This window comes from Limanda limanda, chromosome 2, assembly GCF_963576545.1.
Source record: "Limanda limanda chromosome 2, fLimLim1.1, whole genome shotgun sequence".
In the NCBI taxonomy this organism is placed as follows: Eukaryota; Metazoa; Chordata; class Actinopteri; order Pleuronectiformes; family Pleuronectidae; genus Limanda; species Limanda limanda.
In genome coordinates, this window is record NC_083637.1 from 28,506,983 (window position 1) to 28,534,716 (window position 27,734).

Here is a 27,734-nt window from a genome sequence, read left to right on the forward strand (position 1 = left end):
CACACACACACACACACACACACACACACACACACATACTAAACGTTTCTCCCCATTATTTCTTTCTGTGTGTCCATGCATGTAGATTAGTCACTGGCCTCGACCTTCAGCTCGATTCACCAATTGCTCATAAGTTGTCAGACAGGAACATAGTTTAATTGATTCCAGCCACACCACAGAGTCTTTCAGTAACTTATTTCCTTCTTATTAAAACCCAAAGTGACACAAACAAATACTGGTGGTATTATGTGCTCCACTAGGCTCGAAGCTAACCTCATCATAATTCTCCAAAGCCTACACATTAACGCTTTTGCTCCGACAGCACTGTTCATCAAGCGGCTCGTGTTGGCCTTGTTGGAGTCCCTCCAGAAACAACACTTTCCCCATTAAGCCTTCTCCTCGACCATTTTGTGGCCAAAATGTGTCTAGGAGAGGAAGTGGTTTTAGTCTGTCTGACTGAAATGATGATTCTGTTTTTCAGTGGACTCGTGTGAAAGATATATGGAAAGAAAAGGAAGTTTTATTCGCCTGAAGCACTTATGTTTACTATACTTAATATTTAGGGAAGAGGAATAACAGTGTGTCATGTTCTTAGATTTATGATGTAGAAGGAGTCAAATAGTATCTACTACAGGTCTGATTATAGTAAAGGTCTCAGTGTGCCTCAAACAAATTACGTCCTAATGGGTTTATTGTTTGACCATTAGTAAACAGCATTGTCAGGGAAAAGTTAGTTGAAAAATGTTATCAATTATTCACTGAAACAGTAATCACATTACGTTACTAATTATGCAAAAGGAAAAAAGCTATTAGGTCTCTTGTTACTGTACTTTCATTACTCATCTCACACATGCACACGCCACATCTGCTGTATTTAACACACAGAAGTACAAATTGTATTTTAGTGTCACTAACTTTGTGTTTTTCTCATAATTTGTGCTCTCTCTCTCTTTCTCGCTCTTCCTCTTTCCATCCCCCCCTCTCTGTCACGCGGGACAGAGAAATAATTTCTTGATTACTTTTGGATTATTTTCACAGTGTTGTTATTCTGGCTGGTTATTTTCAGTTTTTCTGCTTTTGTTTTCTTATTGGTGTCTCTTGAGCCCTATTGGGCTGGGCATGTTTAATACTTTACACAATAAAAAATGTAAAGGTATCTCTGACTCCAAAGATGCAGGATCAAGATCTGACACTAGTCAACATCAACTACAAGATTTATTATTATGGTTGCTTTCATTAATAACAAAATTACATCAACAGATATCACCCTAATCATTTTTATTATAAAAAACAGACGGTTAAACTAAATTGTTCCTGGTCTCTCTCTGTTTCCTCCCCCTCTCTCTCTTGTCTCTCTCCTCTCTCTTTTCCACTCACCTCTCCTTTCTTTTGCCATTTCTTCCCGCTCACCGCAACCGTTCCAGGCAGATGTCTACGTCCCCACATTGAGTCCGGTTCTGCCAGAGGTTTCTTCATTGTTCAAGTGATGTAAGAACAGTCGGGTTTCTCTATAATTTTTCTAGGTTTCAACCTTCTGATATAAAGGGCCTTGAGTTAATGCACGTTGGGATTGAATCACACAGGAAGACAAATTCTACACCTGGCCATAAACAAAAGGTAATGGAAGTCACATGGAGAACCAAACAGACGAGATAAAGCTTTTCTAATATACTTGCCTGTACAATAGCTGCAATAGTGTTCAAGGTTGTTAGATGGTCTGTTTGAAAAAGTTACAAAAATCGCCCAACACCACAAGAAATAGGTTTCAGACACTGTAAAATTATCCAACGAGCTCTTCATATGAAGCACGCGCACTTTAGAATAACTGCTGACACATCACTTACTTTTAGTATAATTAACTCCCTATGGTTTTCAGCGTTTTCATGTACTATGTAGATCCTCACATGACTGAACAGGGATTATAGAACTCTATAGATATTTAGTTTAATTGCAATGATGCTTTCTTTAATCAAAATAATTATTCTTCAAAGCAGCACCACGAGGATGGTTTGCAGCTTCAGCATAAATGTAATTTAATTATTATTTGTATTTGTAAGGGAAGATAAAGTAAGGAGAAACACGGACGGGTTGTAAAAAAAAATGATTTACTGTACATAAGTTTACAGCCGGAGCTAATTTCCAACACAAGTCCTTTAATGGATCAAACAATCATTAAAATTATGTATTGCAGTTTAAAACCTGTGTCTATATCAGTGCATATAAAATCATTCCATACAGTAATAGAAAAAAGCTCAAATGTTTAAAGATGGGCCCTAACACTTTCACCTGACCTTTAAATATAGTCCAAGATAGTCCAATTCTTGTGCGACATTCACTAACATCTTAAGTAAAAAAAAAAGGCTAAACAACATGGTGCAAGAACTAATCTACTAATCTTCGAAAAAAGACACCACCAATTACACTGCCGCCTGTACAAAAGCCATGTGCAAGATATCACTAAGTATGTCATGAACAAATAATAAGACCTTGGAAAAAAGGGAAATGTGGAAAAATGGCTCTGTAATTTGTAGGCAGGTTAATTGCATCTCACTTGAGAATAGGGGTTATCAGAGCCGGTGGAATTTTTTCCAGTGACGAGGGAGTCTTTCTGAAGCTTTAAGTGATAGTTCACTGAAAAATGAAAATTTACTCATTATCTACTCACCACTTTGCCGATGGAGGGATGGGTGAAGGGTTTGAGTCTCTTCACCCATCCCACCCCAGTTTGGAGTCTCCGGGGTAAACAGTACAGCAGCCAAATCCAATACAATTGATGACTCTTTCTTCAGCCGTAATAAAACAACAGGAAAAAAACATAAAATAGTTTGGACGTGTTATCCAATCGTCGAGAAGCCCCGACATTCAAATTCGACTCGAAACTACGTAATTTACGTCATGTTTTTGACCTCAGATCAGATCATCCTCATTCATTTGGTGAAATTTAGTCTGAAAGTGGGTGCAACTGTGTTTTGGAATGCGTTTTATTATCACTAAAATGGTGGCGTCTTATTTTGTTAGTTTTCAAACAAATACAATTTCAGTTTTTATTACACTTAAATCGATCATGGTCTTAGCATTTCTAGACATTTCTTGTTGGAGCAGTGACCTTTTCTTTTTTAACCTTAATATTATTATCAGCAACAACATATATTTCTTAATGATGATCTAACTTTGTGAGCCATAGTGAAATCATTGTAGGGTTTTTCCTGTGAGAGAGGTTATCTGTCAATAGATTTAATTTTAACCTTACAGCCCATATTCACAAATCACAATTTGCCTCATAAAGCTTGACAAGGTGTGACATTCTCTGCCCTTAACCCTCAGCAAGAGTGAGGAAAAAACTACCAAAAAAAACATAGTAACAGGGGGGAAATAGGTAGAAACCTCAGAGAGAGCAGCGTGTGAGGAATCCCTCTACCAGAATGGACAGAAGTGCAATACAAATTCATATGTCACAGAGAACATCAACAACATTTACAACATTCATGAAAAAAGATAGTGTCGAACACAAATGTAGAGATGTGTCAATGTTTGAAGTATTTATACAAAAGAAAATGTCCGACAGCGATAAAGGGAGCAGCAATGACAAATGCAATGATAGCAGTATTACCAGTAATAATGATATATGTGAGTAGGCATATTGTATTATCTAAACAATCTAGATGTGATCATAATCCATCACCATCCACGACCACAATGTTGCAGGAGCGATCCTGGATCTGCAACGATAAAGCACATGGACTCTGGGGAAGAAGTCAACTCAATAACATGTATTGATGAAAGATTAATGTGATGAAGAGGAAGAAGAGGAAAGAGAAGCACCATTTGTCATGTGTCCCTCGACAATCACAGATTACACATATCTAGGTCCAAGGCAAACCTGTACCAGCACTAACCATGAGCTTTATCAGAAAGGAAGGTTTTAAGTCTTCTCTTAAAGAGAGAGTTATGACGAGGTATAACAGAGGTATGTGTGAGGCAGGTTTGTTTAGTATTTATTATTATTGTTAATGTCGCATCGGAAATGTCAACTTCCTCTCCGCTTGTGAAAATGTCACCATATGTGCTGACTACACGTCGCCCAGAAACTCTTAAATCTGACCCATGCAGAGGTGTATTAGTGCATCGTCTTGACAGAAATAAACATTAAGCCTTCTAAAATTTTATACAGTGCTATAATGGAGCAACAGTTCCCACAGAGCCTGCGGTCTTAAAGACAAGCCGCAGCACTTAGTGTTTAGTGGCAGAGCGAGGCCGTCGCACCGTGGGAGCAGGTGTGTTTTAGGACTCAATAACGCTGGGAAGATGAAACCCGGTAAAGCAGGGGGGTCTGGAATGGAAGAGAGTGATAGGGAGAGAGAGCTCTCAGCACATCCCCTCTCAATTACATCAAGTGACCAGAGCGTCTCCTTGTAAAAATACAACTTCCTCTGCTGCACTCCTCCTTTGTGCTGGCTTATCTCTCCCAAAAGGAGATTAGATTTTGACTGAGGTTGGGGTGAAATCAGTTTACAGCGAATGGGCAAAAGGATGTTTCAACAACACTTCAGATCTTTTCTATTTTAAAATTGAATGAAACACGGGGAAAAAAATGTTGTACCTGTTCTTATTTGATGTTTTAAATTTGCATCTAATGTTGTTTGTGTCAATAAATTAGGCTGTTTTTTAAGATGTCACATTATTTATACAATGTCATGTGCATTTTACTACATAATTCATGAAGTTGGAGCAAAGAGATCTCAGTGTATTTATTTACACTAAACAAAGAGCAAGGATGAACGGCATATGAATAATATAGAGGCACAAGGTTTCTTGATGAGTGTTGTTGGGAGTTATGAGCATGAATGGGCTCACACACCCTCTCCTTAATAACCAGAGTATCATGTTATTCTCAATATTAATAAAGTGAGATCCCCTGATGCTGTTGCTCTGATCACAATCACACCTTTAGGGGCCGTAACAAGCCAGAATGTGCCGGCACCACTGAGACAACTTCAGTAACACAGGCAGAGAGATTCCAGATGAAGACTCTGAAGTGAGGAGACTTTGATGAAAATGAAATAGGCTTACAGGTAGATGAGCAGATAATCAGGCAGAGAGGTTGTCTGGCTGGCAGCAGGGATGTTACTGGTGAGCTCTGAGGCGTGCGTCAACACAAATGAAACAATGAAGCTTCATATCGAGGCTTGATTTGTTTTGACATCAGAAGCTTCTTTTCACAAACACCTGCATGTTTTTAAATCAGATTTAAAAATGTGTCATGGCTTGTCTTTGTGTATTGTGTGGGTGTGTGTGTGTGTGTGTGTGTGTGTGTGTGTGTGTGTGTGTGTACACATAAACACTGACCTTGTCAGATCCAGTAGACCTAATGGGGACCAAAGCCCAGCACTAATGGGGCAAAACTGAATTTCTGAGGTATTGGTTCAGGTTTGGGGCAAGATGTGAATTGTGTTTAGGATAAGGTTAGGGATGAGGTTCTAGTGAGGCTGTGCGCAATGGATAGAAGTGAATGAAAAATTCTAATTGTAATTAGATGGTTAATTGTCTGCATAGCCATGGTGCTTTCTAGTCTTGATGACCTCTCAAAGCTCTTCACAGTATCGTTTTGCCATTCACAGATACCTTTACACACACATACACATATTCGCTAAGTGCATCTTTGTGCAGCACCTTCTCTATCATACAAACACACACTCATACACTGCTGGCACAGCTGACAGGGGCAATTTGCGCTTCAGTATCTTGCCCAAGGAGACTTCGGCATGGAATGGGGACTCTGAGATTCAGCAGACCTTCTGGTTAGTAGAAGCCAGCCCCAATAAGGATAGCTGTGAAAAACGATGTGTGTGTGTGTGTTATTTTTCCATTGTTCAGTTTTACTTGACTAATTCATTCGTTCCTTCATTCATTTTTGCTTCATGGAGAGTTTGTCAATCAGCTCTTTCCACAACTGTCACAGGTCCGCATCAACACAGACCGATCCATAAAGCCCTGATTCTTACGCCATCACTAAACAGGAGATTAGCAGACAGTTGCAGTAAAGGATGCAAAACAGGTAATCAAAACTAAAGTAGCAAAGAAAAACAATGGAACAGACAGGATTTAAGACAGGTGATTAAATGTGAAAACGTGGAAAATTGTGGATCTGAAAGAGAAGAAGGAAAGAATAGAGGCTGAAGACGTGTGTGTGTGTGTGTGTGTGTGTGTGTGTGTGTGTGTGTGTGTGTGTGTGTGTGTGTGGGGCGGGCGGGGATAAGGGGGACCAGTCTTGGCAGATCATGACAACTACATTAAATTTCTCACATTTCTAACAGCCTGCCCTTCCGGATCCCTCTAAACTTAGCTGCGTTTTCTGCCTGTGTGAGCATTTAAAACTCTGAGCAGCAACAAGTGAGTCAGTATAATTTGAATTTTAGATCAACTTCTTTAAATCCGCCTGAGACGGAGCCTTTATAGTTTCACTTTGATGTCATGCACCAGGCCACTTGACACTCTGCCAGTGTCTTTACAAGGGGCTCTCTCTGAAGTACAGAGCACAGCTGACGCTGGTGCTTTGTTACACCCATGTCTCATTAATCTTTGCTGTTGTCAAGCAGAGATTACTCCTTTGCAATTTAATTGCACTCAGTTACAGTGGTGTCATTCTCCCATCCCCTTGTCCCTACCAGATATCTAGTAAATGAGCTGGCTAGTTATTTAGTAGTTTCTCTAACTATACGACTGAAAATCAGGTATTAACTACGAAAGATCCCATTCTTCATTAGCAGAGCATTTAAATGAAATCCTAACTTTTACTTGAGCAGCTCATGACGAAACAAATCCCCTGCCTCTTTTTTTGCCTCCCTCCCTACCTACATACTTACCTACCAATGCCTGTCTGTCTGTCTATATTTACATGCTGTTTGGAAGACTGTCCTCTCTTTCACAAGACAACAGTGATCTCAATCAGTTGAAGCTCTCTGTAGTGGTTTGCTCTCAGACTCAGGCACATCACACCGCCCACACCTCTCAGTGTTCTGTGTTATACATGTTCCTCATGCTTGTAGTGTCTTTGGAGTGCCGGTGTGTGTGCCTGTCAAAATTGCCTTTTCTACGACTGTGACAAGAGACGAGCATGAAGGTTCACAAATCCCTCCAGCGTCTGCCTTGTCAAAAGCAATCAGCATTACTGAAGATCTTCAGTAATGTCACTTCATGACAAAACTCATGGTCAATCAGCGCTTATCTCACTCCCCTCTCTCTCCCACTCCCTGTTCTCTCTCTCATTATCTCTCTTCCTCTCTTTCATGTGTGAGCTCAAGTCCTCCATTCATTGAAAGAATATGCAAGGAGATTATGAAATAAATCACATGTTTTCTCAAAGTAAAATGTCACATAACATGCTAACTGGTTTCCCTGAGAAGATGATGCACAAATTATAAACCTACTTCATTTAAATGATCAGGCATTGTCTCGTCTCATATGAACTCATCGATCAAGGGCAAATGGAGACATTTCTAGAGAATGTGTGCTGGGTGATGCCTGGATGGTCATGAATGAATTGCTACATCTGTAAATGGTCATCGATTTACTTGTCAGGAAGAGCTGCTGGCAATTACAAAACAATTGCAGGAACACAGAGGCAATTTGCATATCTCTCAAATCTAATTATTGACAAAGAGTTTTAATAAGCACGCAGCTGTCAGATGTAGTTATGATGAATTCAAGCACTTCTGTTGCTCCAACACACCTCTGCAGGTTGGAAAATGTTCCACAATACATCAGCTCAGGATGGAGCCATTTTCGAATTGATCCTGCCACGGTTTCATAACAAGCCAATTTTTTTACACTTACTCATAATAACGTCACGTGAGAGATCTCTGAAGCTGCTTTCAGACATGCACTGAACTGAAGGTCCCCTCCGGAGATCCTGCAGACATTCATTCACTGTAGTTCTCTCTCCCATGCAAGAACTTGTCTTCCCTCTTTAGGCTTTGTACCTATTCAATCAGAATCTCATCAGTCTCAATCAGAGTCTCCTCAGATACTTGACCATTACTGACAATAATCCATCAATTCATTGACCTTCAGTTATGCTTCAAAATGTTTATAATAATCAATGCTGCTAAAACCTTTATCTTGATGATGTTCTCCTTTACACTTGACATCTGTTGCACTTCTGTCGGTCCTGGGAGAGGGATCCCTCACATGTGGCTCTCTCTAAGGTTTCTACGTTCTTTTTACCCTGTTAAAATGTTTTTTTTTAGTAGTTTTTCCTTACTCTTGCTGAGGGGGCAGAGGATGTCACACCATGTTAAATCCCTATGAGACCAATTGTGATTTATGAATATGGGCTATACAAATAAACTTTGATTGATTGATTGATTGATTTTAGCCACACACTGCAGCAATCATCCTCTCACAGATTGTTTGCTGGCACTTCATGGATTGACAATTCATATCTTCACTCAACCTTGAGTGCAAGTTATGAGGTTGAGGCTTTCATTGGAGCTGCCACCTCTGGAGCAGTAAACACTAATCACCAATATGTAACGGGGCATTAGTGTAAGTAGTGTATTTATCGACACACTATAAGCCTGGCTTGAAAACAGCAATGAGGGCATGAATGAGGTGGACAGAGAATCTGGCTTTAAATGTGGACAAGAAAACTCAGGATGACCTTTATCCTCCTGGAAAGTTTCTCACAAGAGTGTAAATGGCACTGAGTTTGAGAGGATTTGCTTATAGTATTGACCAATGAAATATTTCAAATGTTGTTGAACTTGATTCAAGACAGTGGAGAGTGAAAATAATGGGACGGGGGAAACCACTCCTGTAAAATGTGTATCTTTATGACAAATGAGAGCACCAGAGAAAGGGATTAATGCTCCATTTCAACTCTGTGTCCACAGTTTCCTTCTGGGGGAGTCACTGATCTGTTGGTGCTGGTGGAGGATCACATGATAGCACAGCTTCTACTCATGAAGCCCTCTCTCCTGTGAACTCATCCATCCATCAGTGTCTTTTCTTGCTCGCTCTTTCTCACGCCTTGGAACAATCAATCCTTGCGAACAAGGTGTTTAGCCTTTCCCTCCCCCTGACTTATTTGGCTCCAACTACCATGATTCAGCCCAGTTGATCATGTCACCTTGTTCCCTACATGACAGAGGAGAGGAAAAAAAGTAGCCTAATCTTCTCTTTCCTCTCCCCTCTTCTAGCTATCAGTTACCACAGGTTCCCAACCTCCATCACACCGAGAAGATTGGATTGTTTCCCCCCTGCAGTGGACACCAGGACCAGGAGGCAAGAGGAACAAATTTGTTTGGCTGTACCTGTGTTTCTTGCTCACCAGATTGCTCCTGCGCCTTTAGCATAGCCAAGCCCAGAGGCTGCACAGATGATTGCTGCACGGGCGAATACAGTGAGAGGAATATTTTCATGTTCCATCCATCTGGTGCAGCATTTTCATGGTGTCTGATGAGTTAACAGCCCCTCCAAAAAACTCAGTGTTGTCCTTTGAGCCCGAGAGACGTGTCGGGTTTGAATAAAGTCATTAAGGCCTGAGAGCAAATCTCTTTGTTGACCAAGAACAAACTGGTAATCATCTTGATGCTAGTCTTCAAATGAAAGGCCTCTCAGTGATGTCACCAGAGCCTGTGTCTGCGGGACACACACTCAGGAGAGTCAAAAGACTCTGAGACAGACAGGGCAGCTTTTTTTTCTCCATGTCCCTTCTTTCAAAAACAAACCTTTAGCTCCTGCTGTTTGAGAAATGAGTGTGAAGCCTCACAGCAAAGGATGCTGGGGACGGATCGCACGGAGCCTAAAACACTTTGTTCACTTGACTCATGCAGGTGGGGGGCTGGGCTGTGCACAGCAAACATCACCATAATGGTAAACAATAACACACACAACGCATGTAATTGTATCATGCAAATGATCCAGTTTCTGTTTTAAAGACACATTTAAAGTGGCTGTAATCAATATTTTCTCATCAAAATCAAATGACAATATAAATAGACTGTGATAATGATCAGTAAACCTGCAGAGAATCATCACCTGAATCAGCAGCCAATGAATTTCAGCTCATTGCAAGTTAACGGTGGAAGAGAGTGTATTCGACTTATTTGCCAAGTAGCCACAAGTCTACATGAAGGATGAGGATGATGTGTAACTTCTGCATGTCTAAACCCAAGCCTTGGAATTCTGTTTCCATACAACTTAACTGCAACAGCAAATACTATTTAGGAGACATAACTGTGACCAGATGTGCAAATGTTTACAGTAAACACATTTGTTTCCAGCACTTGATGTTACTGACAACTTTATCAAACAGTTTAATGATGTTTATCCACGCACAGCACTTGGTTTATAGGAAAGGAGTATTGAATGGTTTAATACAAAATAAGTTCAGTGACTTCAGACACCCCCCAACCTTAACCACAATTGTGCAATTTGGTCACCCCATCATCCACTCATTCATTCATTCACCCATTCATTCATCCATCCATCCATTCAATAATTCATTTAAAACATTGCCTCTGAATATGAACCAAGTAGCAATTACATTTCCTTCTAAACGTATTTGCTGTTGCAGTTTGGTTGCACAGGAACATAGCCTGCTCAAAACGTGTATGTACAGGCGCATATTAATTCTGCTTGCATTGATCCAGTCTCAGTAGTATCATATCGGATGTATAGGGATGTAGGGGGGAATTGATGTGTAAATGTTTCGCCTTTGGATTGAAAAATCTGTGTGAATTATTAATCATTCCGTCTGTCCCTTTAGATTTTTTCAGACAACATTATTTATTGATGGTTATCGGGACATGAAAATGATTGCAACAATTATGATTTTTTAAAAAGCGTTTCAGAAGAAAATTAACCACCTTACCTTCTAGTGGTTCTCATGGGACTTAGAAAAACACATATCAAACAATGAAGACATAAAAAAATTCAGTCTTAATATCTTATTATGTGGACAGTAAGGGTCATACTGTACACATTTCAATTGTAAATATCTAATTTTCATTGCACAATTCTCTTCTACTTTTTACAAAAAGTTACAATCTTTCCCCCCATGTTTATAATATTTTTTACATTTTATGGTTTCGCCAAAACACACCCCTGCAAATTCCTTGGCAATAAACACTGATAAAGTATAAAAGTAGTTTGTATTTAAGTTTAAAGACTTTTTTTTAAGGTGAAAGAAAAACTTTAATTTATCAGAGCAGCATTTGTCAATTAAAAAATATATGAAATAAGTATATTGGTGTCATGTGCACGTCTTCACCTTCACATAAAAAAGAACTGTATGTAAAATGAAATAAATAAAAGAGTACCTCCATGTTGACAGCCACGGTAATGTGAAAATGTAAGTACATTTAATATTGGGTTTAATAATACTTCTAAAATTATTTTTTCTTATTATAATCAGTCACAGTGTTTTAATCTTGTGGTTTTATATAGTTAGTTTCATGGTTTGTATAATGTACATAAATATTGGTAATATTTATGGGTTTATTTCTTTGAAATAAAATGAAATGATCCTTGCAAAAAGTGTCTATAGGGACAACAGATGAAAATGAGCCTACACAGCTAACTCTGGTTTATTGTCAGAATAATGAGCACTATCCATTAAATAAACAGATGGAATAAAAAAATTGTTTTTTATAATCATTTCTCTCTAATTTCCCACGGTAGCTGTGGGTGTGTTTGTGTTTAATTGTGTTTGCATGTGCGTGTGTACACTCTGCTGTCTGACAGGAGCTGTGACGTTTCACGACAGCCCCGCCGCACCAACAGTGCATTCTGGGTCCAACCCAAGATGGCTGCGCCCTTGCAGAAGTGCTGAAGCAGTGCCTCTCCGGAGAAACTCTCGGGATTACGTGGGATTTCCGCGAGCACCGTCGCGCCAAACCAGCTCCGAGGGTCGCTGGCTTGTAGAAGGAGACCGCAGGAGCCCAGTCGTCGATAAGAACGACCGGGGCTTCGCGTGGCTGTGGCAGACTGTCCGTGTGAAGATGGGCCTCGTCTCCAGCCCCTTCCCATAGCGAAGAGCCGTGGGGAGAGGAGCCGCGGATTCCCCTGCAAACACGCACCCGTCCAGCTCGGCTTTGACGGCTTTGACATTCTCTACCGGCTGTGGACGCTGCCCTACAACTTTCTCACCAGGATTGTTTGTGCCACAGTGTCCGTCATCGTCCGCAGGAGCAGAGGTTCCTCAGCCCGGGTAGATAACCCCACAGCACCGAGGTCTGCAGCTACACGCTTCGCTACCGCCATTTCCACACATCTGCTCTCAGTCACATGGCCCCGTGTTCAGGTTGTTTCTAACATGACCGGAGGAAGCTCCTTAACCAACGCTCGCTGCTCACGCAGTTCTGACAGCTAGCTGCATGGGAGCTGTCAAATGAGCCAGGCTAGCTGAGCTAAGTAGGCTAGCTGACCGGTGTGTGTTTGTGTTAGCGGGGGAGGCAGCTGTGGTGTTGACGACACAGGCGGAGTTGGGTGAACGTGCATGTCCACACACACACAGCTCCTCACCTGTGGCTCAGCCTGTGTTCCCATGACCTCCTCCAGGTGTGGAGAACGTCAGGCAGCCGCTCAGCTCCCAGTGAGTGTGTGTGGGGCTTCTGCTGGTGTTGTGGTTTTCATCCCAGCAGAAGATTCACTACACATGACCCACAGCCACCATCCCATAAACCAAGGGAAGTTTTTTAAAATGTTGACGGTCATAAAGGTTAACTCAGCAGCTGTTGAGGTTTCCTAAACTCTCCCTTCACTATTGATTGTCTATGGCTTTTCTTTGTCAGCCGGTCCGTGCTCAGTTTTCAAATGAAAGATCTGCCTGTAGAGTCACAGTATTCCTCAAATGTTGAGGAATGTCACAACACAAGCATTCAAAGAACAACTTTGTTTGCAAAAACAACCATTTAGATTTTACTCAGGAACTGTGTGATCAAAGAATGAATGAATAATATTATCAGGAGCCTGACCATAAACTGTGCCCTCAATCTCACATCCGTCCATTTGTCAATCTGTCAATCTGTCCCATCCCATCTCATCTCAACTCAGTTAAGTTTATATTTAAATTCATTCAATATTTATACACCGCTTATCCTTTAAGGGTTGCAGGGGAGCTGCAGCCAATCCCAGCTGACATTGGATAAAAGTCGGCGTCACCTTTTCTCTCTAATGGATTATTGTTGCTCCATCCACAGTTTCCACTATGGACATTCTTTTTTAAAAGTTTTGTCATATCACCTCCAGAAGAGCCGACGCGTTTGCAACAACCGCCTTCACATGACTTTGCTTCGAGAAATGTGTGACTGCATAGTTTAACCGCAGCAGCTCCTCATCCACCATGCAGCTAGCTCACGTTGAATTGTTTTTCAAATAAGTAATGGATGACTGACCCCATAGAGAAACATGATAATCGGCCAATGAGCACAGATATTTCGTAGAGTAGAATTTAATACTGTTGGTTTGTGAATGTAGCGTAGATCCACATTATTGGGGTGAACAAAGTGTTAATGTCATAGTATTATAACAATCCATGATTTTTGTGTCAGGTCATCTTGTAACTCATGCTGATGAAGGGAAAATGACTAAAATGTCTCATCAAAGTGCTGTTTCAAATACAGAATCAACACTAATCTTTAACATCCTAACAAACCTAAATAGTAACTTGATCGGGCTGATCTGAGTCTGCTGATGACAGATTTTGACCTTTAGGCGAAACTCAGCCATTTTCATTGTGAAATAAGAAAACCAGCCACAGCTATGATCATGTACTAGTTAACCATGTGGAACACACTGTAAGAAATCACAGAAATCAGTTAAATCTTTTGTGTTTCCACTAACGTAACCGCTTCCCCTGCAGGGCCCTGATGAAGATGGACTCAGACTTGCTTCATTCCCCAGCGGTTGGCCTCGCTGAGGAAGAGGAGGCCGACATGAATGACTGGAAGCTTCCCTTGGCCTTCATGAAGAAACGCCACTCGGAGAAGATCGAGGGCTCCAAGGCCTTAGCGCAGAGCTGGAGGATGAAGGACAGGGTAAGTTCTCTGCTCATGTACGTCAGGGTGCTCCTTTGTGCCGAGATGGGGCTTCACCCTATGTCATTCTGTAGCCAAGCATTAACTGCATAAACTCATTCACATTCACTTTAAGTTACAGTGTGGACACAAGACAGGTTTGATAGTTATGCAGTAGGTGCATTTTCATTGTCATATAGCTCTGAACCCATGTTCATTTTCATGGGAAGAACTCATGGCAGAGTAAGCCAAGGAAAGTTTATCATACTGAATGACAGAACTGTTGCTATATATCGCAGGGGTTGTTTTATTTATAATTTTTAACTGAAGAATTGTTAGAAAAGCTTTGTTTGGAATTTTAAAGGACACAATGAAATTCTGTATTTTTTATTTAATGTATTGTTAGAGCTGCAGTTACACAGTAAGAGGGCATTTTGATAGTCCCTAAGCAACTCTACTATGTCATGGCTGTTTCCCAATATTTTGCAGTCTTTATGCTAAGCTAAGTTAGCTTGCTCTAGCTTAGTATTTATAGTGCAAACATGAAAGTGATATCAGACTTCTCATATAACTCTTTTAAAGAAAACAGAAGTGTTTTTTTTAAAGCAGGCACTCTTCAGCTGAGACAGTGTGGAAAGTTGACAGAGGTTGTCCGTTATTAAGCATAGTTTCTATTGGTGCTCTTAAGGAAAGGTCGGTGATTAGGATTGGCCTGTCCATTATACCAGATCTCAAAATTTCAATCCACAAAAGACACAAATTAAACGCACCATTGCTAGGCAGAATGCTTCCAGAGGACATCAGTCTTTATACAGCCAGGACAAATTACTGGCAAATTACTGGCTACCCTCGTGTTTATTATAGTACCAATTCATTCTATACTGCTGGAGGCTAGCCATGTTGCGCTTTGACAGAAGAAACTCAAAGCTTTCCCTCATGAATGGCCACAGTGCGTTTCAGCTCTCATAAAGCTGTCGTTTCGTCCACTGCAGTGTTACCAACCTGATTATTTGCCCCGTGGCTATGATGGCCAGTGTCATGTAGTCATACATAACCCTGACAAAGTCACCACCTATTGCAGGAATTCACCAAAATAAAAATTGAACACCTCGCTGCTGTTAGGCTTCAGAAGAATTATGCCGCAGCGGCTACTGAAGTGTCCCGCTGCAGGGAAACGGTGAATGAGAGGACATCATTAAACGTGAGGCAGCTATTGATTTGAAAGAGGTGATAGGGCTCGACTGGTGTGGGCATTCCCGTCAGAAAGTTGAGCTAAATCGACTGTAACATTATTATTTTTCATCAGACAATTTTTAAAGCCATAGACTGTCATTTGTACGTTTTCCCAGCTCCCTGCTTTCAGGGAGCTGGGATTAAAGAGAGCTTTCTGTGTTTCATGCAGGAAGAATTTGGCTTCAAATGTAACTGGCTTGGGTTTAAATCCATCATTTAAAATGGCAGTAATTGAAAAATTATGGATTTTGATCAGTTTTTTTCTGCAGCTTCATGCATTTTTCTCTTCAGTAGTTATGGGTGATCTCACACAGCGCTGGCCTTCTAATTGTGTCAGCTGATTTAAGCTGATGGACAGTATCTGTAGCAATTAAGATATTGAGCGAATCGACATGCAAAGCTTTAATCCTGGAGAGACTTAGAGCCGACCGTAAATTATGCTTGGCACTGTGGGAAATCAGAGGTCCTGCTCTTGGAAACATGGAGACACACATGCACAGGCAGGCGTATACATGCACACTCACAATCAGAATGAAGACATGAGCAGAGAGAAAGGCTGTTCAGTTGCGAGGCTCATTGGTCAAACTGGGGTGTTTATTCTCCTTTTGGGTAATGGCAGCTATTAAATTGTGTATATGTGTGTTTTCGTTTTTTTTTTTCTGCTTGAGGCATGATTGTGTGTGCTGCCGCACCTGCCAACTGGAATCATGACAACAGTTTTCAGATACACTGTACAGATGCCTGTATTATGCTACTGTAAAGTTCAAGATCTAGTTTTCTTAAGAGTGGATCTTTCTGCTGAATTAAAATCTGCCTGTAGAAGAGAAAATGTAGGACTATATTCTTTTACAGTAATGTTAATTTAAGTAAAAAGATAAAATCTGAAGATGGGGCAAGTATTGTGTTTTTTTCCCTGGACTGCCAGTTTTATAGGGACTACATTAACGGAATTAGGTATGTGATATTTTCACATGAGTTTGAGTGGCTTCTAGCAAAATCGAAACCGATTCAAATTAGTTTTAATGAGCTGATGCCACGACTTGCTCTTTTCTGTTGATAATCACTGCCAGTGAACACAGAACATGACGTATGTGTGTAGATAACAAGCACACTTGAACCTGGACCTGACGAGATGAGTCAGTGCAGCACAGGCTTCGTTGTTGATCGTTTGTTCCGAGTCTGATAGCTCACACACATCAGCTAGAATCATCAAAGTCTGTCACAAAAGCAAAAACAGGAATTAGACGGTAATACTTTCGATGTGACTTATATCAATAATGTTACACTGTTGAATGATGCATACTGCATTATGATTGTAGACTGCTTTATTTTGTATTTTGATTGAGAGGTTGAGAGACTTTTGGAACCCCTGAGTAGTTTGGAAACGTCCACGAGCCTCATCTTGGTTTTATTGCGTTGAAGGAGTTTGCAAATAGGGAGAATAAGGATTTAGTGAAATGGTGGAATTCTGAGCATTGTAGCGCTTGACTTTGTAAAGTATCATAGTGCATATAATGCTGTTTTACTACATTATGAGGGCTAATAGCAATCGGAAAGAGGCAATATGCTCATTCGAAAACAGAAAACAAATGTCAGGGCCATTCCAGGCATATTTCAGTCGATCAAATCGGATAAAATAGCTCGGATCATAATCAGATCCATTCAAGATTGTTTTGTCCTCTTCACACTGCAGCATTTCCCCGCTGCATACACCAGTGAAAATTAGCCTATGAAAGTGAAATATTAATTAGGCACAGCAGTGACTGACCCTGAGTTCACACACTGAGGTTGGAAGGATGCACAGGTTCACTACACTGACGATAACAATTATTAGAAGAGCTGGATAAAAACTCCCTTTTTATTTGGCCCTGCAGGGCGTCACTCTCACCAGTTAAAAAGACAAACGTCTGCTCTTACCAATTACTGCGAATTCTGTCAGTAAGTTAATGATATGCCTAAATTAGAGCTGGCAGTTATTGGCTTGTATTCCCTGTGTGCGGCTGTCAGTATGTGTCAAAGATACAGTAGTTTGTGAGGGGGGGAACCTCCACTCCGTAACTCCTCTGTAAAACCACAAACGGATTTAGGTTAATTTATGAGATTAATTTAGACATGATCTTTTTAAAATATGACCTTCCATTTTTTGAATCAAGAGACGCTCATAAAAAATACGTTATGTGATATTAACTTGCCGGCAGCTGTGTTATGTCAGTGTGTCTGTTACATTACCATCCAAGTGAAGTAAATTATGTTCAGAAACAGACTCAGTGTCAGTGGATACCTGATATTAAAAGACTTGAATCAGATTGGGACATCACCAATGCTTGTTAAAATAGTCAGAGCAAATTGTTTAGTAACTCTCATTTGCTGTTTAAATCAGAAGTACCTAAAATCAATAATAGTCTCACATTGTTAGACAGACAACCTGACTCTTACCTTGAATGCACAGAAACATGTCTGTCCCCAGTTTTTATTCTTCACAATCCTCTGGAGCTGTAAACTGTGCGACGTCACAGTTGCTTGACACAGGCGTGATGCAAACTTAATGCCCAGCCCTCAGCCTCTTTAACAAACCCTTGCCACATGCAAATGCAAAGAACGTCATCGTAAAGAGTGATTTGTTATAGTTGTGTGACAATAAGGTTGATGGTTAGAGAAAATTCTTGGAGATGACGCACAGGTTTTACTCCGGGTGAAGGGTTGAATTCATACACCAGATCCTCAGTTGAGAACCTTTAATATAGTGCTGTGTCAATGCTCATTCTCAGTGTGCTTTAATCAATGAAGAAATCTATGGTGTAAATTACACATGAGTCATAACTCATGAGGCACAATGGCTTGTTTCTTTCCTTACCTAGGCATAGAATGCAAGGGAAGTATTACATTCAGCATGAGGCATCCGAAGGTCCAGTAACTGTGACCTGTGTCTTGACATTTATCCTTACATCATCTTCTATGGGTCAAACATGGCAGTAATGATGAATGTCAGATTTGTGGACATAATCAAGAATGTGTGCCAAAATCTCATTAACAAAGGTAGTATGGTATCTTCCAGTATGAGCAATGTGTTTGTTTCAATGCCCCCATGAAAACTGCTACTCTGCTAAAGACTTAGAAGACAGCATCCTTTCTAAAGCCAATGAGGATATGTTTTCACCAGGGTTGGATATGGAAAGCCGGGTTCAATCAGGCAGGTACCTGCCAGAGTGAATCACAACCCAGATTTCGGTGCCTCATCTCAGTGCCTTAGCTATGTACTAAAATAACTCTGCATACAGGCAACATAAACATCCCCACACGTGTCTAGTTAACATTGCAATTAACTTGACAACACACTCTCGACACAAAATGATACCCTACAGTTAGCTAGTAGCTACCTCAAACTCGAGTCAGCATGATGACACAATGACTAAAGCTAGACAGTTGAAAGCGTGGATGAATTTCAACATTGTGAGCTAGTGTTTTTCAACATTTTCACTGTTTCCTCAGAGAATAATCTATGAATCTTGATGAAAAATATCAGTCATTTTAACGACCAAAAATCTACGAAATTTTTTGCAGTTTGACTGAATTTCAAGGGACTACTGGGCTTTGGTGGAGGTTTGCGCTCTTCTGAGTGCCATTCTAGTTTGATTTGCTTTTCCCATTTACATGGTGGATTGTAAAATTGGAACATGCGTCATGTTGGTGCGGTTACATGAAAATATGAATAAACTTATTATCTCAAAGTGCCTCACAACATAGAAATTACACACATGAAAATAGACTAAATTCAAATTAAAGTAGCAAAAAGACGCAAATCATAGTTGAGTGCACTGCAAAGTTATACCAGCCAACCCTCATTTATGACCCAAGTAAATCAATAGAACTATAATATAATATTTTTATCATGATGTTATTATTTTGGAATAAGTGTTGCTGCCTGATGACATATTTCTTGTTTCTGGCACCTTTCTGGACAGCTACACGCGTACACACACTCGCACACACACCGAAACGAACGACCCATTTAAAATGGTCCCATATTTGTTTTCACACACGCGCTGCCTGCTGTGTGTTTTCACTTAGGAGTAATGAAATCAATAAGTCATCAATACCCAAGCACATTGTAATAATGTGGAAATGAGACAGGTGGTCTGTGATGCTTTATCTTCTGCATCATTAGTTGTATTCAATCAATGTTCTCCGCTCATTAGGCAGCACATAGACTTTCAGCCACACAAGCTTGAAAATAAAACATGTTTATCCATGATGGGTAGTTGTATACATTTCTTGAATTATGGCGGTGATCTCACCATACTGTGAACATATGGGAAATGCTCTTTGGCCAACACATGTACGTTCTAAGGTCCCATCCTGTTGATGTGTCCTTTAGATAGATAAATACTCGACAAAGCCATAGATAATGCCGCATCATACAGATTAGACTGTGCATGTGTCACATGCTTCATTTTATCTCTGATCATTTGCTTTTGATATAGATTCTTATACACTTCTGGATCTCTAAGAAATGTCTTGCATCTTCACAAAGAATGGTTTTATTGAGCTCATTAGTTGCAAGGATACAACTCTGTCTCAGTAAACAGTATATTTTATTTCCTTTCCTGCATCATTGTAGTTAGTGGAAGGATAATGCCGGTGGTTTTTATTGGGAATCGAGATTAATGAGCAGTAGCACTCCTTCTCGTCTCATAAACACGGATGTAGGGACATCATGGAGAAATCTATGTGAGCTTTTCTAGCTTGTAGGAGGTACTGAATGTGGCTGTACATTGTCCCAACAGACCACCTGTATCACAGTCTTGTGCTTTTATTAAAGATGATCAGTACAGTCTGTACAATGTCTTAGCAGAGTTATTCTTTAGCTTTTCAAATGCTATTGAATCTATATTTATTTTTCATGAGTAAAGTGAGCAGAAGTGGCTCATAGCCAGGGGCGGTTCTGGCTAATTGGAGGCCCTGGGCAAAGAACAATTTTGAGGCCCCCCCCCTTCAAAAAAAAAAACCAAACAAACAATCCCACCCACCAAAGCACCAATCCCTTCCAACCCCACACCCATCCAGACACACACACACTTAATGAGCCATGTAATGTGAAACTGACATTTATTGTGAATAGAAACAACTAAACAATTATTTACTTCATAATGATTAACTTTACAGCAAATCTATTTTGACTATGTGTGTGTAGGGTTGCAAAGGGGCGGAAAGTTTCCGGTAAATTTCCGGAAACTTTCAGGAAACTTTCCACAGGCATATTAAGCTCGGGGATTTTTGGGAATTTTGAAAAAAAAAACTATGCAAATTAAACGCTGAGCAATAAAAACATAATTCAAAACACTATTTTAAAGATGTTTGGAATGCAGCACACACTGCACGTTGAATTTCAACCCTCCACTGAGCATTCTTCCATCACATGCACAGATCATTCCTAGCATCCTGCTCACTACAGCAGGGCTACTGAGGCCTGCTGTAGTGTTCATCTGTTCATCTAGCCTATTTCTATTAATTTATCGATCAATTATAAAATATTTTTACAGACGATTCCAATTGTTTGGCTAACAATTTATATCTCTGGTATTGCATTAGTGTTTTTTTACAAACTTTGTTCTCATCTTATTCTAAAGAACAATGCCACGTGCACTCTCTCATGTGTGGAGACATTTCACCCCATCCAATGTAGAAGGAAAGGCTGTTTACATTTGCAAATACTGTGCAAAGACCTATGTTAAGAATGACACAACGATGCAGAAGCATATAGTCAAGTGCCCAAAGTTTCCTCAGGGCTCAAATCAGCCTATGACACAACAAAATGTTTATATTTATGTCTGTATATGACAAGGTAAATACAGTTAGTATAAATTACCCACAACATTTCCAGTTTATTCCCGTTAATTCCCATTAATTCCCATTAATTCCCATCAATTCCCGTATATTCCCGTTAATTCCCGTTAATTCCCGTTAATTCCCATGGAAAGTTTCCAACTTTGAATATTTCCGGAATTTTGCAACCCTATGTGTGTGTGTGTGTGTGTGTGAGAGAGAGAGAAAGGGAGACATGCGATTGAGTGAGTTTGTGTGTGTGTGTCTGTGTGAGAGAGAGTATCCACACACACACAAACACACACACACACACACACACACACACACACAGGAGCCAGGGGCTCCGCCCGCTCTCATTCGCTCAGAGACACACAGGGAGATCAGAGCTCGTTCCTGTGAAATGTACTGTGAAGCCGCGGAACTAATGTTAGGACGTCCGCTTCCCTTTAACGGTGGAACTGTAAACAAATCGTTCTTTCGCCGTAGCCAGGGGTCGGCAACCCGCGGCTCTGCAGCGGCTCACTGTACAGTGTTGTGCGGGTGAGTGTGTGTGTGTGTGTCAAGACGTCCGCCCGCTCTCATTCACTCAGAGACACACAGGGAGATCAGAGCTCGTTCCTGTGGCAACTCTGGCAGCTGACAGTATGAGACCCAACAAATTAAGAACACCCCTAGAAACATTACATTCCAGTCACATGCATGTGCAATGACAAGTGATTTATTTGAATTATTAAAAAAAAAAAAAAAATTGTAAAACGACGAGGCCCCCTGGCGGCCGAGGCCCTGGGCAACTGCCCGACTTGCCCAATGGGACGCACCGCCCCTGCTCATAGCCTCTGCAGTTGTATTAATCCATGACTGCATTAGAGTGAAAGTGCAGCGTCACCTTGAGCATAGGGGAGATGTTAAAATAACAGAGCAACGGTTCGGCTGATCATTTAAATCATTCTCTGTATTTTAATATATCTAATGCATGTATGTGTGTGACAAAGGGGCAGAGTGTTGCTGGAGAAATGTCCCTACCTGATTATATAAAGATTACTTATGCAGACAGAGGACAAATATTGTATACAGTACAGTATTTCTCAAGAATGTCCTCAGTGCCTGCTTGTGCACCTACTGTATAGGATATTATCAGTGGGTTCCAAACACATCCAATGGTTCTTCACATGGGAACATGTCAGCAGTTTTCATGTTCTTCTATTTCTTTTCTCGTACACATGCATAAACCTAGGGAGCTGAGGTGCACGTCAAAGCATTTAAATGTTAAACTTTACAAACAAGAATATTTGATAGTCGTACACAGAGTTTTCACAACTTTTTTTTCCCTCCTAAAGCTACTCTTGTCACTTTTGGCACAACAGCATAAATGCATTTGTCAGGGAGGATTTACCCATATGTACAATTCATTGTGTTTGTAACAAAGCCCATGGAGAAAAGCTAATTCTACAGGATGAGACTGTGCTTGTTGGCACTTAGCCTAAATTATGAGCATGGCCATTTTACTAAGGCCTTTGTAAAAAGCTGTGTTTGGCAAGAAATTTTTGCCATGTGTTTATAATTTTTTTAGACATACCAAAAACAATTTTTTTAGAGCAAGTCACATACACAGCTCTGCTGAAGAGTCCATCATGACCTGTTGCTACATGATCGTAGGAGAACAATGGTCTCCACCATTTTAATAACCTTTATTTATTGCTGGCCTAACAAATGTAATAAATAGGGGCCATTGATCGTCGCATTGACCAGGGCTGTGGGGCTGTATTGGAGACTCAAAAGGGCCCGGAGGGAAAAGGCTGGGAAGTCCCCTGTCCTGTACCGCTATTAATGAGAGGAGGACGGCAACCAATTACGTGCATAGGGAGATGCATGCACACATGCTAACTCGTCACCATGACTTCAGAGGACAATACATTGACCTGCATTCGAATCCTGATTACTCACTTTAACTTAAACTTGCCTAACCCTAACTTTAATACACATCATCTCCTGTGTGTACTTACACACACATGTAATGTGAATATTTATCCTCCTTCCCGTTTGCTTTTCTGATTCCCTCTTCTGTTCTTTCGGCTCTTCTACTCCTCTCCCTCTGCCTCACAAAGAAAAAGACTTAATGAGGTTATTGGAAATCCATGAGGGTCAGAGCATACCTGTATTAAAATCTCATTTTGTTAAGGATGTCCTCTCAGGTTAGTACTTAGTCAAATTAACAGGTGAAGCCTCCGCTTTGATCAAGAGCTACATTATCTTGTTATGGGTCAAAAGGTGCATGGGTCACACAGGGAATCCTCACTCACCACCTCTCTCTTTCTTTCCACTAATTTCTTCTTATCACTGTCTTTAACACATTTCCAATTTTGATAACAGTCCTGCTGTTTCCGTTTGTGTTTTCCTTTGGCTGGAACCAACTATTATTTTCATTGTCCAACTCAATTCAAATAAATGAGATTTAAACCACTTCTACCAAGAATTCTTGTTTTATCCTTTTATTTGGATAAGTCAACAGTTTATTCTGCATCATACAAAGAGTTAATGTTGTTAAACTGATATGACAGCAGACTTGTAAATGTGGTTGATTCCACTGTGCAGATTCAAATATAAATTATTTTAGATCGGTAACTATGATGATTTGCAGGGAGTGAAAATTCCAAAGCGCTCAGAAGTTTACATAAAAATAATAAATATGGTAACAACATGTTAAGCCCAAGTCAAGCTTCTGCGTCGTAGCTAAGCTGTAGCCTATGCGTGGACGTGTACACACCACGGAGCCATACGCCGTGCCCTCACTGGCACCTCCCCAAAAATGTAACTATGCGTCAGAGATGCAGACCGTAGGAGTTGTGATTGGTCCACTTTGGAGCATCGCATTTCAAGCATAATTGCCACCAGTTTTGAATTGAGTTGAAGAAACGAACACGGACAATGTCTTTGTTTTCTTCATTGTAGTTCTTTAAGAAAAGGTAATTGCTCTTCAACATCTCTCAGCTCCAACACCAACATGATCCACTTAGTAACACTCAACATTGTTCTGAAATAAACAGACGCTGGACAATTTGTAAATAAGTGGTAAATAAATGAATTATAATGCTTTGATGAAAATAATTACTTAATTGCAGGCCCACACCCAAGTGATATAAGTAGGCAAATTTAGAAACCGAACTTTTGACAAAGTGTGTGTGAGAGATTTGGTTTCTACACTGACCTGCTTATCACATTCAAAAGAGTATACTCATCACAATCTTTTTTGTATTTCAACGTATCACATATCTCACATGTACTTTAACTGGGGCTTACATAGAAACATTTTAACTTTCAGATTCTCCCCATTTGTAAGTAGGGATGCACCGATCCGCTTTTTTCACCTCCGATACCGATATCTGAGGTTTAGTATCGGTCATACCGATCCGATACCGATACTTATTAAACAGTCGGATTCCCCTGGTCCGCACCAGTTCTGAGTCAGCTGCTCGGCGCCAGCCGAGGCGCACCGCCGGAGGGGCCCCCAAACCGGAGGGTTCCCCCAGTGGGCGACGTAGCTGAGGTAATCCCCGAGAAGGGCCCGACACGCGTCCAGAGCTACAGTCTATGGTCCAGAGTCGTCGCCGGTGCGGAAGGCGGGCCGTCGGAGGGGACCGGGTACGGCGGTCGGCAGCGGCGGCGACTCTGGACCATAGACTGTAGCTCTGGACGCGTGTCGGGCCCTTCTCGCGGATCACCTCAGCTACGTCGCCCGCTGGGGGCCCCTCCGGCGGACACCACCCCGCGGTCCCAAGAAAATGAGAAAAAGCCCCCCGCACCAGCGACGCCGTGAGGCGCCACCGGACCCCCCCCCCACCCAGTGTGCTGTTAAACTCATAAGTGACACGGGGGAGCTGATCCTTTCGGTCGCTGCATTTTGTAAACACGGCGTGTTGCTTGCGTATGACGTCACTCACAGCGCACAGCATAGAATTACACTGAATAGATCCGCCGATATGGATCGGCCCATTGTCACCGATACCCGATCTAGAAATTTCTTCAATATCGGTACCGATACCGATACAAATATCGGATCGGTGCATCCCTATTTGTAAGAGGAGGAGACCGTGCATTCAAGTGCAGGGCATGCTGTCCCTCTGCAGATTTTAGTTACAGGCTTAACTGACCGACAGGCACTTTGAGACAAATAAGGACTTTTTTAAAGACTGTGAATCATGAAGAGCTGCTCAGTGGAGACCCGGAATAAAAATATAGAGATGGAAATGCGCATAATAGGTTCCCTTAAAATGTCCATTTTATCTTAACGAGCACTACACTCACAGCGTAACCATTTTAATAGCGTCTAAGGGAGTGACTAAGTCATTGCTATAAGCCCTGCAGATACCTAAATTGCTGCCCAATAGATATAACAAAATCGTTTTTTATCAATTATTTACAAGCTTGGTTAAATAAACTACCTGTTCTTGTTTTCACTGAGTGTGAGGTAGTGTGGAACAAACAAGCGGATAAATCGGTGAGAATAATGGGGACCACACCTGTGAGACATCATACTCAAATGTCATGTTGCATCGTAATGATGATTGTGAAAAGAAACACTGTGCCTCATCTGTCTGTGTTATTCTCATGAATATCAATGTCAAATCTGTTGTATAGTACCTGCATTGGACGATGGACAGAAACAAATACTTTCATCAGGGATGCTTGTTTTGGGATGGTTATTATATCATCCGCTTGAATCACTTAAGTATAACCATGATTAACTCCAAAGTGATACCATTGTTGTGGTTGCAATAGTGTCTCCTGTCCTCATTGTACCTTGGGTGACGAGTCTGACTGCTGTCCGCTGAAGTACCTGTTTCTGTGTCTCTTGTATATTTGTATGCTGGTCCATGTTGAGGTAAAAAAAATGATATGATAGTTTACCGTCTCTTGAGAGCCAACAGTTTTTCTTGACATTTAACCTGCCGTGGCAGTAACATCTTTTCTCTCTCCCACTGGAATTTGCATTAATAGTGTGCTGTCACTACTGCTGTTGTATTTTAAAGGCCAAACCTGCCCTGGTTCCTCCTAGTAGAGGCTGTGTCTTTGTAATATGTTTTAGATGTACAGGCCACCTTCCTATTCAAGTCGTCTCAGACTTTTGGACGCTGTCAGAGTCTTTTCCCAGGATAATGGTGTAGATCTTTTGCAGCCCCTGCAGAGTTGACAGGGAACAGGCACATTTACCTACATATTAGCAGTAAAATCATCTTATTGAGTCAGTTAACCTCCATCTCTTTCATCTTTTAAGTCTGCACAATTTCTTTTTATTCAATTGAATTGTCTATTAGGTAAGGAGGGCACTTTCAGAATAAAATGACTTAAAATAAGGTTAGGTTCTTATTGGTGAAAGGATCTGCGTGCCGACACCTTCCTTTAATATGTGTGAAGGAAAAAGGCACACATTTCTTAGACAAGATAATGTGATACACATCGTAGTGCAAACTAATAGAATATCAGTAAAGAAGTAAAAGTGCTTAATAAGCAGTAAAACCAGCCTTTAGCTCCCAAACAGCTTGAATCTTCATTGACTTCTCTGTCATTTGAGTGAAAGCTGTGTGTCAGGGGACATTGGATCATTCTTGACAGAAAGCCTCCAGTTCTTTGAAAGATAAAGGAAGAGAAGAAATGTGTCCCATGAAACCTGATGGACTTTTAGATCGTGTGGCTGGGGAGACAATCTTAGACTTCTAGCTGCTTTCCGGTCTTCATGAAAACACTTGAGCTATCCTTAGATTTAAAGATACCAGTACTGAAAAGTTGCGAAAAAAAAACCCATTATATATCTATGGCATCCTCCGAAATCTTTTGAAAAAGCTGGTTTTCTTTGTACATTGGTAATAAAATGTGATATAATCTTCACAAGGATAGACAAACATTGTGTGCTATCTGCTCAAACACAAACATTTATTATTTGTGTCTTTATTGAATACATTCTTAGTGCTGGGGGGAAAAAATAAGTGAATCCTTGGATTCAATAACTGGTCGAACCTCCTTTTGGCAGCAATTACCTCAAACAAAGACTTATTTTAGCTGTGAATCAGACCTGTGAAACTTTCAGGAGAGATTTTGCACCACTCTTACGTCAGAACTGCTTCATCTCAGGTATATTCTGATGCCTGCTATGTGACCTCCTCTCGTAGTCTGAACTCAGCATCGGTTTAAAGTCTGAGCTCTGATTGGACCACACCTAACTGTAGATTTTCTTAGTTTGAAGTCATTCTTTTGTACAATCATTTCCATGTAGGCTGATTGCCCTGCTGCATTACCCATGTTCTTCTGGTGCACAGCCATCTGACAAATCAACCTTGCGTCTTCAGCCCACAAAACCCTTTACCATTCGTGTGTTGGAGATTGAAGCTGCTCTTGGCAAATTGTGCAGTAAGGTTTCTGTGGAGAGCTGTGGCTTGTGTGGGGCTTGAATGGAGCAATGCATTTGAGTATGATTGACTCATGAACAAGGATGTTAACCCGCTCCAATAATTCATCTAATGTTACTTTGGGTTTCTTTTCTCTAAACCGCATTGAGCCTACATTTACAACTCCACTTGGTTTCATTGACAGGACTTCATATTGTCAAACAAGAAGACCTAATTTAAGCCTCACAGCATTGGCTACTGATATGGGCAAAGGATATGC

The 27,734-nt window shown here is 40.8% G+C and overlaps 1 protein-coding gene across 4 annotated transcripts in view; it reads left to right on the plus strand.

The window, feature by feature from the left end:
* The first annotated feature begins 11,806 nt into the window (after window positions 1-11,806).
* rptor (regulatory associated protein of MTOR, complex 1) overlaps window positions 11,807-27,734 on the plus strand; it is a 152,091-nt gene continuing 136,163 nt past the window's right edge. For all 4 annotated transcript variants that reach the window (XM_061088248.1, XM_061088264.1, XM_061088256.1 and 1 more), the window contains exons 1-2: window positions 11,807-12,234; window positions 13,865-14,039. In XM_061088248.1, the coding sequence (XP_060944231.1) occupies window positions 13,872-14,039 (168 nt within the window). In that variant the 5' untranslated portion in view covers window positions 11,807-12,234; window positions 13,865-13,871. The remainder of the gene's footprint in view (window positions 12,235-13,864; window positions 14,040-27,734) is intronic.